At 51.2% G+C, this 11,844-nt stretch overlaps 1 protein-coding gene across 2 annotated transcripts; it reads right to left on the reverse strand.

Annotated features, from left to right (window-relative positions):
- Positions 1–56: 56 nt before the first annotated feature.
- Slc35f6 (solute carrier family 35 member F6) lies at positions 57–10,999 on the reverse strand. 2 transcript variants are annotated; one of them, XM_028782937.1, is made up of 6 exons: positions 10,843–10,999; positions 3,925–3,997; positions 3,132–3,303; positions 2,702–2,914; positions 1,942–2,052; positions 57–1,392 (listed from the first exon to the last, which is right to left on the reverse strand). In XM_028782937.1, the coding sequence occupies exons 1-6, from the start codon at positions 10,917–10,919 to the stop codon at positions 920–922; spliced, it is 1,119 nt and encodes a 372-aa protein (XP_028638770.1). In that variant the 5' UTR covers positions 10,920–10,999; the 3' UTR covers positions 57–919. The 2 variants fall into 2 exon arrangements, with proteins under 2 accessions (XP_028638770.1, XP_028638771.1); XM_028782938.1 differs by lacking the exons at positions 3,925–3,997; positions 10,843–10,999 and adding an exon at positions 4,047–4,122.
- Positions 11,000–11,844: the final 845 nt, after the last annotated feature.

The following is an 11,844-nucleotide window of genomic DNA, read 5'->3' on the forward strand; positions in this document are numbered from 1 at the left end:
AAACAAAACAAAACAAAACAAAACAAAACAAAACAAAACAAAACAAAACAAAACGGTTTATGAAGTGATTTCCTAGGGCAGCCTGGAATTCCCCTTTAATCTTTCCCAGGCAGAGAGGCCTTGGGGTATGAAGAACAGAACATCAAAACATCAAGGAGGTGTTGGACGTGATGAAGTACACCTTTAATTCCAGCACTGAGGAAGTAGAAGGTGAATCTCTGGGAGTTTGAGGTTAGCTTGGTCTACATCATGAGTTTCAGGACAACCAGGGCCATGTAATGGCAAAAAACCCAAGGCAAACCAAAATAAAAATACCAAAGAGCCTACCACGGGGAGGAAGGGTACCAGTGTGCTCAGGCTAGTGACAATGAGAGGCCCACAGGATGCTGGGGCTGCAAGGCACCAAGGACACATTATGTACATCTGTGCTGCAGAGCAGTCAGACCTGGTACACACCCTGAGCCTGCAACCATGGCTGAGCCAGAAACTAGGTTTTTTAGACAGGCTTCAGGAATATCTTCCAACTTTGCAGAACAGTTTCTTAGTTCTGATTTGAACCTGTTCACCGACTTCTTTGTGGCTTATGGTTCATAAGCTAGATAATCTACCATGATAAGTTAGTGTGTAACAGAAATACTAGGGTTGTAGCTTCTTGACATCCAAGCTCACAAGTTTGTTCTAGTGCAGCAGAACTGGGAGGTTGACAGTGGTTGCCATATCTGGGCCTGTGGGGGCTGGGTCCCAATATTCCAGGCCTCAGGAATAAAGCAGGACCTGGTGTCCTCCCATCCTCTCTGGCAGCGGCTGCACAGAGGGGTCAGTAGGGATGGGTGGGGAGAGGCCTTGGGACAGGACACTCACAGCATACCAGTCTGCACGGCCTTAGCTGTCTGGTGGCAGCAGATATCCCACTGCGGGCTCAGCTGGCTTCATTGATGGGAGTCCGGCTGTCACCCAGCAGTCTCTCTTGCTCTCCCTCCTGGGTAGGCAGTCGCCAGCGTCTGGACAGACAGGCTAGCAGTGGTCGGTGCAGCCCATTGTAGAGGGCAGTGCCCATGAGGAGGATGAGGAAACCGAGGATCTGCAGTGGATGGAAGATCTCCCAGCCCAGGGCAAGGGTAAAGGCCCAGATGACCACGGTGCGCAGGGTGTCTAGCACCATGCGGGTGGTGGCGCTCATTTCCTTGGTGACACTGATCCCCGAAAAGTTGAAGAAGGCAATGCTGCTGATGTTGCCCAGCAGAGCCAGGGCGATCAGGGGCTGCCGGCCCACTTGGCAGAAGGCATCCAGAGCATCTTCCAGCGCCCCACGAGGATTTCCACTAAAGGAGGCAGCGGGGACGTAGTACATAGGTACGAGCAGCAGAGAGAGGATCACAAAGCCAAAGAAGCCTGGGGGGAGGCAAACACACACATCACACTCTTGCCCTGCCTGGCCTCCCAGCACGGCCCACAGGCACGCTCATCTCTGAACCACTGTTTTTGTTAGGTTCCTGTTGCCCACTCCTGGGATCTGTCCCTCTGCTTCGATGTCAACCTGATACTACACTCAAATGACAACTCACTGGTTTCCAAACTCACACCTAGCAACTCAAGCAACTGCCCTGTCAGGAAGTCCTTCCTTTCCCCTGCCTGTCAGGAGCTGTGGCTCCAAGAGTCTCAGAACTTCTCAGCAATGAGGTACCCGAGTTCAACTGGTCCAAGCTCGGGTGCACTGTCTGGCCCCTTCCTGGCTGTCACTCCCTCTAGAGGAGGAGGTGTACATCTTGCTCATTCTCCTTCTGTCTCCTCTCACCTAGCCCCTGTCCCTCTGGGGAATGGAGATTCACTCTATCAAGTTCCCAGTCCGCTCTGTATCCTGCTTCTATGAGTCTCACAGCACACACTGCCCCAGGAGACCCGCCCTCCAGCCACTGCTCCCAGGCCTGTGCCCACACGCACCCTCGATGCCCACTGCCTGGAGTGGGTGGATGTTGTGTTTGTAGACAAACTTCTCTTCTAGCACCATCTGGATGGCAATGATGATCTGGGCCATGATGATCAACAAGTCACCTGAGGAGAGGAGACTCCAGTCAAGCACGGCAACCCTGGAACTAGGGTTGGGGTGGTGATAGGAGAGTCCAGGGACAGCACAGCAAGCCAGCCTCCTGATTTTCCAGGGTTGACCATGGGTCCTGACTTCCTGGCCTCCAGGGTAGACAGCATGTAGGCCTGGGCTTCCAGAAGGCCCAGAGACCTGCCTTGGCCTGAGAGCTGCATCTGTGGTGGGCAGGTCCTGCAGGGAGCAACAGGCTTGAGACAAGACACTTCAGGTTTATATGTGAAGCTGACTGACTCAGGTGGTCATGGCAGTGTAGAGTGTGCTACAGTAGTTCCTGCTGGGTCTGGCTTACTGTGGTAAGAAATGCTTGGGGCTGGGCATGTGTCATGATTGGCCCTTCTGTTCCACTCCAAAGTGGATTTTGGAGTTTGTATTTGTGAATGAATGTGAGCCACAGGACTAGGCAGCCTCCTCATGCTGCTCGTCTGTCTCTCTTCCTTGGTCCAGTCTCCATCTTCTGCTCTCCCTCACACTTCTACCCATCAAGGGCTGGTATATGACCCAACCCAGGACACATTGATGGCAGAGCCTGGATGAATCTGTGGGGTAACTTTCTGTAGGCTTCCAGAGGGGAGGGGACAGGAGGAGCAGCTGCCTCACCTGTGATTACTTCACTGAGTTTGTGTTGATTGTCATGCTTGCTCAGGAGGTCAGCCAGGCCAACTACCACCAGTCCTGCAATAGTGATCAGGATGCCCAGCCACTGGCTTGGTGCCAGTCTCCGGTTCAGGAAAGCCACTGAGAACAGGCCTGTGAAGATGATCACTGCACCCCGCAGCATCTGGAAGCTTGAAGCACTGGTCATGTTCAGGGCTAGTAAAGGAGAGACCTGATTATTAGCTGTTAAGGGCAAAGGCTAGCTGCCACCAAGATGTCCCCAGGGAGTAGGAACAAGATGAGCTTGCCCTTACTAAGTCTTGGAGATGCACAAATGAGTTCTGTGGGGGAGCAGTAGTGAGTGTGTCACTGGTGATGCTGTCTCACAGGGAGTCCCTTAAGTATGGCCTCACTGGCCAAGTTACTTACTTACCCACGTACATGATGCTGGTTCCTGTCATGTCACACAGGGCTGGGGGCAGGAAAAGTAGGGCATTGAAGGGCTGTTGGGGCTCTACACTGGAGTCTGATTGTCTTCTGGCTCGGCATTTGAGCAGGTAGAAGGCAGCGAGGCAGGAGAACTCTCCCAGAAACATGCCCACTGCCTGCAGGAACAGGACACAAGGAATCCACACTGAGGGTCTTGGAGTCACCTTTAGTGGTACTGTGTTTTGTTTTAATATAACTGCACTTTAGACAAGAGCTTATGAAGGACCCCAAAATGTTTTATGGACAAAGGGAGAACAGCTTTGGGAGGACAGCTAGGCCACCAGGCCTGTCACAGGGGCCCTAGAACATCTCACTGGACACTCTATGGGGTGTGGCACAGTGTAAAATCAGCTCATTAGGCAGACCTTTTCCAATCCAGATACAGAAACAGACTCAGGTCAAAGGCTCATGGAAGGGCAGATGGTCATGCTGGGGAATAATCCTGAGTCTTCCAACTCTCAGACCAGAAATGGGGTACCTTTCATTATCCCCATGCCTGAGAAGTTCTGTGCTCAAGGGAGATGTACAAGACACTCTTCTCACTGGACCTAGTGTCTCCACGTGTCCAGATGGGACACAGTGAGACCATCCATCCAGGGGTGCTCTTGGGACTCTGGCTCTATTCTGGGAGAGCTTTTGGGGAACTAGGGTAGCTTCATCTCTAGGCCAGGAAAGAGACTAGCCGCAGGGGAGCCTGGATAAAGCCTGGGAGACTAGCAGGAGGATAATGCTGGTACCTGGACGAAGGGATGCTTGAAGTAGTGCTCCTGGCTTCCTCCACAGCCCTCAGCTACGAAGTTGTCAGCCCACCTGCAGCAGAGAGAGGGAAGCTCAGACTGGCAGCTTGATGGACTCTCACCTGGCTGGACTCACAGTCAGCCCCAGATGACACTGCTCTTCAGAGGCGCCTGTCTCCATGGTGAAGGGTTTAAAAATATATTTCATCAACGTATGGACACAGTCACAGCAGTTGCGCTTCTGCAATTTGTAGAAATCAGATATTATTACAACAGTGTTGTTTATATTAAACATGGTACATTCATTACTCCTTGAAATAAAATTAAAGCCACTGCTAAAAATGTAGTGTATTAAACACACATGGTAAAAAAAGAGAGTCCTCCCTCCCCTTTTCTTTTTCCTGAGACACGGTCTCACTATATAATCTAGGTTTAAACTTGAAATCCTCCTGCCTCCAGTTCCTGAGTGCTAGGATTACGGGCACATATCAAGATTGGCAGCGAAGTTGCTTTCTAATGTCTGAGAACTTTACTGTAACTTGTTTGGCATCTTTTGAAATCTTTGGATTGTTGAAGGGACCAGTGCACGAAAAGTCTCAAGAGTCTTTGGTCATCTGGACATGAGGCCACACATCTGTAAGCTTAGCATTAAAGAGGCCAAGGCTGATGTGATCTCAAGATCAGTCTGAGCTACACAGTGAGTTTGAGGCTAGCCTGGGTTATGTGTAGAGACCTGCCACTAACCAACCAACCCACCCAACCAGCCAACCCACTTACCATCCATCCAACCAACTCTGGCCCAGGAGATCATTGGGTCCTTCACAGCTGGGAAGGCCCTTCTAATACCTAAAGCATGGAGTAGCATGCCAATGAGTACCACCATAGACAGAGACCAGTGGTGGAACTGGTCCCCATCCAGCCCAGAACTCTTCCCAGCACACTTCGGGCAGCCACACTTATCATTCTGAATTGTTGCCACCTATGCACAAAAGGGAAGTAAATTTCTCATCCTGGACCTTAAGACCACAGACTAACACTTAAGAAGACTCTCTAGACCTGGATCTAGCAGTGTGGCCATTACCCAGAAGCACCCTGGGCTGCTTGTGCAGCTCATATCTAATGCTTATTCTGGTCCCACTCTCGTTGAGGTTTGAATCACTTTAGCAGAAGTCCTTCCATACTCTCCACCCGCTGCTCCCTGCACAGCCCGATGCTCTGTCAAGTGACTGAGCCTTCCAGACCCTAGCTTGTGAACGTGATAGGTGCTTTGGCCCCAGGCCCAGTGTCCGTGAGACTGATTTCCCACAGGTCTGAGGTGGCCCCTGCTGATGCAACAGGAACAGTATGGGCCTGTCTTGTGGGGAGTTAGCTGGCTGGCTGCCCAGCTGAGACTTTCTCCTTAAGAGTGGTTAGGCTTTCTCTACAAGGTAGGCCTGGTTTGTCTGGACAGGTATTGTTTGGCTGGCTTCCGACTAGAGAAATGGGATCTCTTTGTATCCAAGAACCTATCCAACCTAGGGACTAGGTGCCAGCTACCAGCCCAGTGCATGTCTTCAGGTCTGGGAGGAGACAAGAGCAGGGGTCTTGGCTCACCTGCATGTTTCACAGACAAGATCCCAAATCCATCTTCAAAGTGTCTGAGGATGGCAGCTATGACCCTTAAAGTCAGATGGCCCTCTGATGCCTGGCCGTGCTTCCCCAACAATTCTCTAGCCCCAAAGACTTTTTTTTCTCCTTTGAGACAGGATCCCAATATGTAGCCCATGCTGGCTAAAAGCTCACAATGAGGACCAGGTTGGTCTTGAATTCACACAGATCCACTTGGCTCTGATGGAGTTAAAGGCACACACCACCACAAACATGGTTTCTTAACAGGCAACTCTTTGAGCAGTGCCTGTGCTAGGCCTGTGCAGAGCACACTCCACAGGTAGTCTGATTAAACCTTATAAGGACCATCATTTTCAGAGGGCGACTCAGGCTCAGGGTGCAGAGAGAAGTTTGGCTTTTCCTAGGTGACAATGTGCACACCTGTGGTAAGGCCTGCTGCAGTTTACTATCAGAAACACAGACACACAGATGGTCAGTGTTTGATCACACATCCGGAACCAGATGGGTTCCAGAGATTCCCAGGCCAACGCTGACAAGTGTCAAAAGTAGTAGCTAATACAAACCCTATAAGCCAGGTCTCTGGGGTGTTCAGTACACACACCCTTTCATGTCCCTTTCCCTTCCCATTCCCCAGGCATCTAGAACCACCTTCCCTTGGGTGGGGTCAGTGTAGTCTCCCTGGGCTTTGGATTACAAGTTCGTGGGGGAGCTGGTAGCATTCCTTCTAGGCTCTGCCCCACAGTTACCTGGCAAAAGGCCTGGTTTGCTTTCTTAGTCTCTGACTCTCTTCCCTCCCTGACCCCTTTTCCCTTTCTCCTCTCCCCCTTCCTCCCTTTCCAACTCCCTTCCCCATACCCTAAATAAACTCTATTCTACACTATACCCGTCATATGGCTGGTACCCCAGGGGAAGGGATGCCTGGGCATGGGCTCACCGAGGAACCCCTCGCACCTCATACCACTCTTCTAATAAACATATCCTTGGCTCTTTTCTTTTGTATGAAACACAGCACATGAAATTTCTGACTATCCAGTGCTACCTGAGACAGATGAGGCTAAAGGGGTTCTGCGTGGTGTCGCCAAAGTTCCACAGCCGTGACATGTGGAACTAAAATAAACGTGGCTATCATCCTGCAAAAAACCCCTTATTTGACAGATGGAGATATCTACAGTCCAAGATGGGCCACAGGACTCACAATATACAATAGGACTAGTAGCCAGGGCTGGTACTAGAAATGCAGTTTCTGTGCCAACCTTCTTACTCTAGACTGTTCCTCCTGAGGGGAGGAGAGAGCCAGCCCTGCAGATGGGCCTCCATTTTCTCTAGACACCTTAATGTGAAACCTTGGAGGGTATACCCTCAGCTGGCAGAGGCCAGCTTCTCTCAGTGTTCCCTGAGTGTCAGCAGGCAGGCTTGGGGTGACTAACTCTGCCGGGTGATGAGTCACTTGCAGGAGGCTTTCCTTGACCACACTCAAAGCTCAGCATTCAAGTTGTGCACCCAGGAGAGACAGAGACTGAAGAAATGTCTGAAATGTTCAGTCACTGCTGACTCCTGCATAATTGGTACCACTGCCTCCTGAATGCACTGTTGTCCAATAGTGAGATAGCTTCTTTGTTTCATCCAGGGAGTCTTCAGGAGGGCTGTGATTTCCCCATGAGAGGATACATGGGTGGTGAGCCCTCCCATTGCTGTTGGGGAGAAGACTTTCCTGCAGCTTCCATACCTCATGTCTCCATCACTGCACTGGCCTCCTGACTGGCTCTCTCAAGCTGGTCCTGTAGCCATGCTGAAGCAACAATGCCAAGCAGTTCACAGAACCCAAAGGGCAGGTCCCAAAGACAAAAGGTGAAGGGACAATGGGAGCTTCTTCTCTAACAGAGGCCTGGTGATGCCACACAGGGTCTCCTGCCCACAGGTAGAGGTAAGCCAGACTCATAAGCCCTCTCTGGATGGGTAGGCTCTTCAACCCCCAGAAGCTGAGGTGAGGTGCTTTGGAGCTTAGGAGGGAGCTTTGAGGGTCTGTTTGACTTTGGTTCTTCTTGTGGAGAACTTTGGCTGCATCTGGACAGGGAGGCTCTGAAACCGGCCATGGGCACTGAACCAGGCAGACATGCTGGTTCAAGAATATGGTCAGCAGAAGTGGCTGGTGAGGGCAGAAGGAAACAGCCACTGAAAGGAGAAGCAAAACTTTCCAGGGAGGGGACCTGAGCCCACGCTCAGAGAGGGGTGTAGGATTATTCAAGGCTTTTCTCCCCACGTGCATGTGATAGCTCTCTGTGGTCTTCTAAAGCATGCTGAGTGGGCAGAAGAGAGCTGACCTGTGGTCCCTGTAGAGTAGGCAGCACTTCCTCATCTGAAGTTGCCAATCTCCTCGGGGACTCTAAAGGCAGCAATGAGCTCCTGACACAGGAGACACTGCCCAGGTCTGCCAGAGGCTCCTAAGGTGAGCAAGAGGGAAGATGGACAGGATTCCTGGACCTGGATGAGGCTTGCTGTCTAGTCCCATAAGGGGGAACCCTGAAGGTGGGGGTGGTAGTAGAAGATGACATTGATAGGATTACCCATTCTAGACACAGTGAGGACATAGGAAGCCCACAGAGTCAGGACTTCGAGGCAGTCCTAATGACTAGGATGGGACTGACATCGAGGCCTAGGTACCAATCCCTCCTGACATCAGTAAGCCAAGTCACAAAAAAGCAACTTCTTTTGCAAATTGTAGGAATCAGACTGGATGATTTCTGTTCTTAACAATAACGAAATGTCCACGGGCTTGGTGGTGTATGACTGTAAACCCATTACTTGGGAGGTGAAGGCAGGAAGCTGTGTTCAAGGCCAGCTAGGGACTATACAGTGAAACTGTGTTTCAAAAGATAAATAGATAACCATAACCAACTAGTCTTCAAAACAAATAGTGAGGCATCTGCCCTAACTGGAGGTTAGGGCATGGATTCTAGGATTGGAACACTTGGACTCAGAATGAAGTCATCACTTGGGAACTGAGCTGGAGTTGCACATGACTAAACCTTTCTGTGCCTCAGTTTCCCATCTAGGGATGATGAACCCGTCTATTTTCCTCCCTGAGATCACATGAAAGGATGCCAAGGCAGATGGCCTGTAACTTGGTAGGCCTGGGTGCTGTGCACTGGCGGCCCTGGCTGCCGTAGCTTGTACCTAGTGGGAACCACAGGCCAGCCATGCCATTTTCAACCAGTATCTCACATCCTGGTAAGCTGGCTGCTTCCCTCAGCCTTCTTCCTCACTGTTTGCTTTAGAACAATGGTTAGTCCAGCTCTAGGCCCCATCTCAGGATGGGGGTGGAGGTAGGGCTCCTGAGAGGCCACACAAAAGGTGATGGGCTAAGGATGGGATCAAAGGTTAAGACACTCACGGGGGAGTCCTCCTGACTGTCTGACAGCCTTAAAGGGTGGGGCTTCCTGGGACTGAGGCTCCCCAGGCTTCCTACCTGACCGGTTTGGAGGTTTTCAAAGGAAAGACTGAGTCAGCATGGTTTATCTAAGCAGTAAATGACCATTTGGATTCTTCCTTGGGGACAGCAGCCTGGACAGGCTAGGAGCAGTCCTTGGCTAGTGTGAGAATCTCATCACAAGACCAGCATTTACCACACTGATTCTTTCTTTTTTCAATTCTCCCATGTTCAACAAATCACTCAGGTTGGTGTGCCCTCTGATTCTGGAGGGAAAAAGTCCAGCTGGGCATTTGATGCTGTGAACAAGCCACTTGGAGCTGGCCTTTCTCTTTCGTGCCTCCAAACCTCTGCCACATAAGAGTCCCAACTAAACATCAAGATGTAGTCTAATCCCTTTCTTTCCCCAGAGATAAGCCCAAGAACTGCATAGGTCCTATTCTGGGTTCCATAGATTGTGCCCTCCTTTAGGGGAAGAGAGGGGGCCCATTGTGACTGGCACACATGTACACATCTGTCTCTTTCACCTGGCCACTTTTTCTCTCCCACACTGTAGGTATCTTACCTGGCGAGTGCCCACCTCTCTCCTGGGCACTTAACAGCTTTGACGGACTTTGTTAGACACAAGAAACCTGAGAAGTAAATAAGAAATGGCTACACTAGGCTTACAGCCAGTTTCTCAATGCACAGAAGCCCAGGAAACCCAGAGCGCAGTCCTGGAGGCCTTTTACTGGAGCCACCACACCAACTCTCGTTCCTAGCTGGGCCCAGTAAGAATCTGAGGCTGGACTTGGAGAGGAACATTGTTCACTGTTGCCCACGTGCACACTGGACAAAGGACAGATGATGCCCGGCACACTGAGAATTTTGGGTGCAAATAGATGCAGCAAGGCCTTGCTCTGAGGTGGAGGCAGATAACGTGACAAAGAACTGTCAAGTTAAAGGAGAGACCTATAATGGAGGAGACCATGTTGGATTTCTCAGCTTGGTGACGCATGGGCCTTAGCTCCCAACCTGCTGAAGACTGTGACTCCCACACCAGAGCGGAAGTATCCAGCTACCTTTCTGATTTGTGTTAAGGACCCCTTTCCCAGATAGACACTTTCTTTTGATCCTGTGGGTCAGTCGGCCTTGTGGCTTCATTTTGAGACTGGTTTGTACACTCCCCCCTACCCCCCACCCACGCCTCTCTCGATGGCACCTGCTAGGTGTTCTCTCTCATCTGTAAGCAGAGCCACAGAGTGGCTCCCACCCTCACGCAAACCTTCGCGTTTGCCACACTGATTCTTTTTCCAATTCTCCCACGTTCAACAAGTCACTCCTCAGGTCGGTGTGCCCTCTGATTCTGGAGGGAAAAAGTCCAGCTGGGCATTTGATGCTGTGAACAAGCCACTTGGAGCTGGCCTTTCTCTTTCGTGCCTCCAAACCTCTGCCACATAAGCGTCCCAACTAAACATCAAGATGTAGTCTAATCCCTTTCTTTCCCCATGAGCAGCCCCATGGCCACCTTCTCCTGGCTTGCCCATCCCTTCAGCTCGGCCACTCCAGGAGCACCGGTGCTTCCTCTGCAGGCCCCCAGCTCCTGCAGGAAGTCTCTCAGTTTCTGACCACAGCGCCAAGAGCGACACGGGGAGGAACTGATCCAGCCCTTCGGTTTAAAGATGAGGAAACTGAGGCTTGGAGATAGAAGTGACCGCGAATCAAAGTGGCCTTCAGATGCCCACTTTCTCCCGGCCTCTCACCCCTTCGTCCACACCAGCGCGACTGAGCTCTCAGTAATGTGGTAAGGTGGGGTTGGAGAGTAGCGGACGGTCGGGGGACAGGGCGCCGGGTGTTCGCACCCACCGGCCCAACAGGTCCCTCCCGGCCTGACCCAGACTCACTTTGCCGAAAGCGTGTTGATGGAACCGGTGACCAGCATGAGCCCAGCCAGGAACAACTGGTACTTGGTCCAGGCCATAGTGGTAGACACGGGAGACCACTTGAAGCAGCAGATCCAACCCGGGTCACCCGGGATGTGGCGTCCCCTACTCAAGAGCTTCCGGGCCGGGAGTCACATGACCCCACTGGCCCCGCCCCACTCCCGCTAGCCCCGCCCCGGAGCTGCCGCCGGTCTGAGGTAGAGGACTGGAGAAGCAGAGTGCAGGCTCCCGGGTTGGCCACCAGATTTTCTTTTCTTTTCCCTTACTCGGCTTTTTCTTTTCTGCACTGCTAGTGTCTCATGCGTGTTGAACGAGCCCTGTACTTCTGCAGCGCACACTCCCAGCCCCTTGGCTTCCCGGTTTGTAAAATGGGCACTTGGGGGTCATGTAGAGATGCTTAGGCGAACTTAGAGCACTTTGTAAACAGTTTTGAGAGATTGAGACTGGCTACTGGGTAATAGTTACAGCGTGGGAATCTCCTTTCTCCATGATCTCCAGAGAACTGGAGGCCTGGGAGAGATGTCTCTAGGGATCCCAGCTGGTTAAATTGCTCACATCTTTCAGTAAAGGGGCATTCGAATCGTGTTCTAGCTTCCAGTAGGGTGTTTAACAGCTAAAACTAAAAAGCACTAACTGGGTGTACATTCCCAGCGCTTGAAAAGTGAAGACTAGTTTCCACTATATAAGGAATCTGAGACCAGCCTAAGTAACTAAGTAAACAAATAATTAAAGTAAAACAAAAACCTAAACCCAGAGAAGCCCAAGGATTTAAGATTATGCTTATGAGTGGCAGTGGTGTGTGTGTGTGTGTGTGTGTTGGGATGTGGACTTACAGATGAAACACTATGACTTCTGTATAGTTCCTGCCTTAAGCTTCCCCACTTACCCTTCAGGACCCCTGTAAATTCTGTTCAGAAGCATCCCTACAGAAAGACCGGACCTTGGTTTGTGTGTAGAGGATTT

This window comes from Grammomys surdaster, unplaced genomic scaffold, assembly GCF_004785775.1.
Source record: "Grammomys surdaster isolate TR1022 unplaced genomic scaffold, NIH_TR_1.0 946, whole genome shotgun sequence".
NCBI lineage: Eukaryota > Metazoa > Chordata > Mammalia > Rodentia > Muridae > Grammomys > Grammomys surdaster.